The 6,609-nt window shown below is 32.2% G+C and overlaps 1 protein-coding gene across 1 annotated transcript; it reads right to left on the reverse strand.

Annotated features, from left to right (window-relative positions):
- Positions 1-1,089: 1,089 nt before the first annotated feature.
- Positions 1,090-4,337, reverse strand: LOC114179562 (3',5'-nucleoside bisphosphate phosphatase). The gene is made up of 5 exons (XM_028065943.1): positions 3,761-4,337; positions 3,019-3,143; positions 2,456-2,770; positions 2,195-2,364; positions 1,090-1,836 (listed from the first exon to the last, which is right to left on the reverse strand). Exons 1-5 carry the CDS (start codon positions 4,100-4,102, stop codon positions 1,421-1,423), a joined length of 1,368 nt encoding a protein of 455 aa, XP_027921744.1. The 5' UTR covers positions 4,103-4,337; the 3' UTR covers positions 1,090-1,420.
- Positions 4,338-6,609: the final 2,272 nt, after the last annotated feature.

Genomic DNA, 6,609 nt, shown 5'->3' on the forward strand with positions numbered 1-6,609 from the left:
ATTAGATCAGTTTATCCATACATTGACGTGTATTCTTAACAACTCTACTTTACATATTTACACATGTTCTGTCATTTCTATTTTTACGAAGTCTACTCTTTACATTTTTATCGATTTATTAGTTTTCTAAACCTATAAATTATTTTTCACGTTGATTCTATTCAAAACTTAATTACAAACTTAAAAATGTTTATTATTTCTTTTCTCAACCCCTAAAGCTCTTTTAATATATATATATATATATATATATATATATATATAAACATACCGGCTAACCATTATACTTTATTCTTCTAGAGAAAGTAAACACTCTCTACTTATCGATAAAAAAAATCATTAAATGTCTTTCCATTTTCTTTTGAAAAGTGTTTTAATATATTTAATAGTCTCACATACTTTAAGAGTCAATATACAGAATACTTAAAACACATTCTTTCCTTTCGACCCTACAAAACTCCTTTTGAAGACAAAAACATGACATCAATTCCAGACTCTAAAGTTAACAATACCTCAAATGCGATAGTTGACCCTAATAATGTTATCTCAACAAACTTGAGGCCAAAACATCAAAACTGTGTCCGGAAATGAAAACTCTCTTAACTCTCAACCGAGCAACTTGTTCCAATATACTCAATAATGTCACATCATTTAGTAGTCGAAATTAAGAATAATTTAAATATACATTTCTTATTGAACTCTCTAAAATAACTTTTAATAACAAAATCATAAGAGAAATTTCAAACTTCAAACTGATCGATATCTTATATCTCAGATAATTGACAACTTTAGATAAAAATAAAATAGTAAGTGAATTTTTCTTACGTTCTTAAAAAAGTAGGTAAGAAAATAAAATAAAAAATTACCATTTATTATAATTAATTACAAAATATCATAAGGACTCGTCTTCGAATCTTTATCTTTTATGCAACCTATATATTAAAACATATGCGTTTTTTTTCTTACTCACGCTCTCGTGACTTAGAAGTTTTACTTCACGTTTTTGCCTTCGAAAATGGTTAGTACTTCATGTTGCGATCATCTTCTGCTTCTTGAAGGTACCTTTTAGAAACTGCTAAAGACCAATAAAGCTACACAAACTATTTAAAACTTCCTTTAATGTAACTTGAACGTACAACTTGGTCGTGCTTTTTTTTTTCTTTCTGACAGATTCAAAACTTGCTGCCATCGTGTTCATTAAAAGATTACACAAACTATTCAGAACAAGAATCCCTCCTGATTCAACTTTCGTACACACAATCTTGTTTTGACAATAATATGAGAAATGTTTGATCAACGATCATGGAAAATTTTCAAAAGAATCAATAGACAAACTGAGCTTGACTAACAAAATTAATGTTAAGATTAACCAACAACAACAATGAGAATAACTAATGTGTCGCATACACAAGTTACACAACTACTATTTAGTCTCTACTAGAACCTGAATTCCTCCCTGACTAACCGAAACATTGGAAAGCTTTAACTTGATAGCTTCAAACTCAGCATTTTCCATCTCCTGGCTAGATAACCAGAGAGGTAAACAATGATCAATCAAGTCCTGTCCACAACTCAAGGGTGAACCTCCCTTTAAAATGCGGGTTCTCCCAAACCTTGTAATTGCTGCAAGGTTAGAATCAGAAGGCTCCTCAGCATAACACTCTACTATCTCCCTGATGGCATTGCACCAGATAGGTCGAGCTACCTTAAGGAAATCATGCAACACTAGTACTGGAAGGTTCACACTTCCCAGTTCAGATTCATTGTGCCCTCCTCTTCCATGATAGTCTGACCCTCCAATCTTTAAAAGCCCGTAAGCATCAGCCAAGTCACTATATGCTGGAAACCAACACCAAAAATTAACATACAAGAGTCTAATAAGATTTTGCTTCTATTTGCACTTAATGATATAACTCCCATCACAGTTGGTAAGAATCAACAGTAAATGAATGAATGCTTTCAGTGTTCATACTGTTTGTCTTATAGATGTGGATAACCTTCAGTTTGTCAGTTAGACTACAATTTCTTGTGCTAACAGAGTGATGATTTTTTCTCTCCCATAGCGAAATCAACTTCATGCTAGGTGGTTCAGATGAATAAGGCAGTTGAAATATATCTTAATAATCCTTAAACTATGCAACAACATCATTTTAATGATTAAGAAAATGAGGAAAGTTTTCTACTACAGAGCATGTACCTGCCAGTTTTCCATCACTTTTGTGGACCTCCATCCCATGAAGACCAGCTTCTTTTAACCTCCTGACTATAGGAACTGGATGTTTCAATGCCCATGGATGAGCCAGAACAGCAACACCCCCAGTATGACAAATCATTTTTACTGCTTCCTCTGCCAGAGGCTCACTTCCCCTGAAAAACACAACAATGTTCACATCCTTAACAATTTTCCCTAACCACACAAATTAGTAACAACCTACAAGAGCAAGTAATGCAACATTACTTGGAGTAAGCGGGTCCTCCATCGAAAAGATACCGAGAAAAGGCTTGTCTGAGATTTTCTACATAACCTTGCTCAACCATGGCCCTGGCCACATGAAGCCTCCCAGGGGCAACCCCCTTGCCAGCAATCCTGCAAACATGCTCCCACTTAAGAGGCAATTTGAGGTTGTTCAGTTTTAAGACAATGTTCTTTGCACGAAGAAAACGTCCATCTCTTATATTCGATAGAAACTTGTCCAGCTCCTCAAACCTTGCTGGTCCAATACTGCTGTAATATGCTAAAATGTGAACTGGTTCCTCTAATTCTGAGTCTCCTCTGCCAGTGGATTAGCATGTATTAGAAGAGATGTATATATTAACCTTTATTTGATTTTGACCATTTAAGTTTATAAATTTTGTTCTTTCCATCTCTTTATAGAGGGAGGAGACACAATAACATAAGTGCCAATTCAACTAACAAGCATCAAGAATATGTAATATTTGAAAATAAAAAAGACAGAATAACATAAGTGCCGATTCAATTAACAAGCATCAAGAATATGTAATTTTAAAAATAAAAATTACCTTGGAGAGAATATGGAACTAATTTCAACACCTGGAATAATCTTAATGCCATATTTACGAGCTGATTCTACAGCTTCAGGAATGCCTGCCATAGTGTCATGATCTGTCAGAGCAAGAACTTTCACCTGTTATGAGTAAATAATATTAATTAAAAAGGTGCCTACCTCTAAAAAGGGAAACCCTATGAACAGCAGGGGATACCTTAGGCAATCCTCTTTTACTATCATGGGCAACAGAGATTTTGAATTAACTGAAAAAACACAATCCATAAACAAACTGAAATTGACCTTAAATTCCAGTTGACTTTCATCATCCATATACCATCTCTCAAGAAAGCATATTGGTTAAAAAATGCACATATTTCAAGAAATCTCTGATAATATATAAACACTAATCAATGGGCCTGATTCTGATTCTTCAGTTTGGGGATAATGCCAAAAAGAAATGTTTGTGCAAAACACAATAAGAGAGAGCACAACCTAATTCTCATCTGTCAGGGAAATAAGAACTCACAAACTCAAATTCATCTGACTTCATTCTAATATCTAGTCCTATTTCTGGTTATGAACAATACCTACCTTAAAAATAATCCCATAGGAAGGTAACTAACTGCCTTGGAAGTTTGTTCCAAAAGACAGTTCCCAGTCACACTAAACCAAATTAGCACAATATAAAAAACACAACTTTAAAAGATTAAAAAAAAAAAAACCATCTGAAAAGTGAGACCAAGATTGAAACTTACGCCATTGATATGAGCTCTCTCAATAACCTTGGAAGGGGAGAAGAACCCGTCACTGAATTTGGAGTGTGAATGCAATTCAAAGACGAGTTTCTCCCCACCTCTCCCCACAGGCTTCTGCACCCCAAAATCATCCACAACACAGGAAGCAGAAGAAGGAGAAGAAGAAGAAGAAGATGACGAAGCAGAAGGGTGATCCAAGAAAACCCATTCACTCACGAACTTGAAGGCGAGAACCTGATCGTTGGTCATCTTCTTCTTGGTGCCACCCCTGTTTTTCTTCTTCTTCTTGTTGTTCTTCTTGTTGGAACTGGGTGTGGCCTGAATCACGCACCCATCTCCCATTGGTGACAGTGGGCGACGAAAGGAGCAAAATTTGAAGGAAAATTTTGGTTCTTTGTTAGACCACGAGGATGGGAGCGTTAGGGTATATCACATGAAAGTAACATAATGAGTGCAGAGAGAGAGAAGGGTGTGGGGCTATGTAGGCATGGAGATGCAGGAGAGGGCAGGGGTTACTTACCCTTAAACCGAAGGGCAGTCTTCAGGTCACAGGTGTCCTCCTCCTTAGCCCTTCGGTGTCTGTGCTCAGACAGGTGTACCCCAATTGTTATACTCTGTTTTCTGTCATGTACCCACTGCTAATTTTTTTTTAAAATAAATATGTATTTTGGTTTTTGAACCTGTAGATTGCAATTTAGTTATTGAAAGTTCCAAGATTATTATTTAGACTACCAAAAATTTATTAAAACTGGAAAAAAGTATATTTCTGTAATTACTAATTTATTTTCATGCATAGTTTATCATTGGTTATAGTAATATTAATGAATAAAAGTGTTTTTTTGGGTAATCATACATAATATAACCAAATTCGTAGACCGGTTTTTAACCGTATAAAATTTAAACGAATCAATCTGAAATCTAATTATAAAATTTAAAAATTAGTTTATATTAAATGGTTTAAAAAAACATAGTTATAATATTGTATACATAACAGATTCAATAATTTTTTTAAATTGTTAGAAGCTAAGTATCAATTGTCATAATTTTTTAAATAAGAACAAAAATGAGATTATATTTTTGAAAAGAGAACATCTTTTAGTTTATATAATTTTGACAGTGGTTTTTTTCTCTGCATATTTGTGTCCTCGGAATCAAATCTAAACAACAAATAAAATGAATTAACTTGTACCAGAACAGTATATTTTATAGGCTGAGACTGTACACTTTTTGTTCCAAAAGAAAAAAGAGTTGGTAAAGCCTGCACATCAGGTTGAATTATAGTGGTTGTACTTGGTTGGTGAAGAGCATCTTTAATTCAGTACATTTCATTCAAAATAAATAAAATTGAGGTCAATTTTAATTTAATCAGAACTCATGAAACTTATTTTAGTAATTCTTTTAGGAATTATTAAAAATAAATACTACTAGTTTAGTTTGTGTTAGATATTTATTTTATATATACTTACATTAAATAACATGAAATTTGTTATTATTAAACTAAATTTTACTGTATGTTACCAAATATTCAGTAGAAATAGATATTTTTAAATATCTATTTTCGAATTAAAATAAATAAATTTAAAGAATTAAATAGGCATGTATAAATAAAAACATAATAACTTGAGATAATTGAAAGATATTTTTATTAATTATAAAAAAATAATGCATATAAAACAAAAAATGGTAGGTTGAGGTGACAGAGTCATTTATGTATTGGTACCTGATGTAATAATTGATAAATAGGAGACATTGTATCATCATTGTTTTAGTATGGAGAGGAAAGTTGAAGTTCACTATACATATGAGAAACATAGAATCTATCAGTGAGCTCTAGTTGACTTTTCATGTTATGGAACTGTTATCTATCAAACAACTGCAGATATTAAATCATACATTTGAGTTAGATTTTCTACATGAAATAAAATATGATAAAAGATCTTGTATTATCTGAAAATTTGATTCTAAAAGATTATAAACACAATTGTGTACGATTGATTTGACACAAAAGTTACTTTTCAAATTTATTTTTAATTTTTTATAAGATTACAGAAAGATTTTAGAAAATATATATTAAAAAATAAAACTTATTATTAAAGTGTTTGATTATGCTAATTTACTGTGGAGGGATTTCCAAGCTCAGATTTGCATGTGTCCAAAATATTTGATTCCACGGACTCGTGAGAGAGAGAATGTGGATTTGTGTGATGGTTTTCTGGTCTCATCTTGTCAAAATAGGGGATTTGTGAAAATAAGTTAGATTTTTACCATCGATAATATTTCTATATATGATAATTTGAGTGTCGGAATTGGTTTGTAATCGGTTATATATATATATATATATATATATATATATATATATATATATTATAATTTAATTTTTATTATAAGAAATAAAATAATAATTATATTTTAATTTATTATTTGTATCTGTCCCTTTAGTTAAATTGTTCACAAACTTCATATTAAATACACTCACTTTCATCAACAAAATTCTTAAAAGAAATAACACAAACTTCACATTCAAATCCATTCATTCTCTTTCAAATCTATCATTGGATGTGTTCTCATTTAAGAATTTCCTGTTGAGAGTGCTTGTGATGAGTGAATTTACAAGTGTGATTCGTGTTCATATTTGTAGATTTGAAGGCGATTGAAAGAGTGGATTAACGAGATGTTAACCTTTTTGGATCTCACTTGAGGTAAGGAGATCTGAGGATGATATATGAGCTTTGACAGTACTACCCTCGTTTAAATCACGTTTCACATGCATGGTTGATGGTGAAAACCAAGTAACAGCACAAGTGGGATGTGTTGTCAACTTTCGCGGTGATCAAGGCACAGTGGTTGTG

This window comes from Vigna unguiculata, chromosome 3, assembly GCF_004118075.2.
Source record: "Vigna unguiculata cultivar IT97K-499-35 chromosome 3, ASM411807v1, whole genome shotgun sequence".
Lineage (NCBI taxonomy): Eukaryota > Viridiplantae > Streptophyta > Magnoliopsida > Fabales > Fabaceae > Vigna > Vigna unguiculata.

Bases quoted from the DNA above. Each gene is read 5' to 3' on its own strand.
- LOC114179562 (XM_028065943.1), bottom strand. From the start codon at position 4,102: ATGGGAGATGGGTGCGTGATTCAGGCCACACCCAGTTCCAACAAGAAG. The intron at 2,771-3,018 runs GTAATTTTTATT...ATCCACTGGCAG, and splicing joins AGTTCCATATTCTCTCCAAG to AGGAGACTCAGAATTAGAGG. The intron at 2,365-2,455 runs GTAATGTTGCAT...TGTGTTTTTCAG, and splicing joins GGAGGACCCGCTTACTCCAA to GGGAAGTGAGCCTCTGGCAG.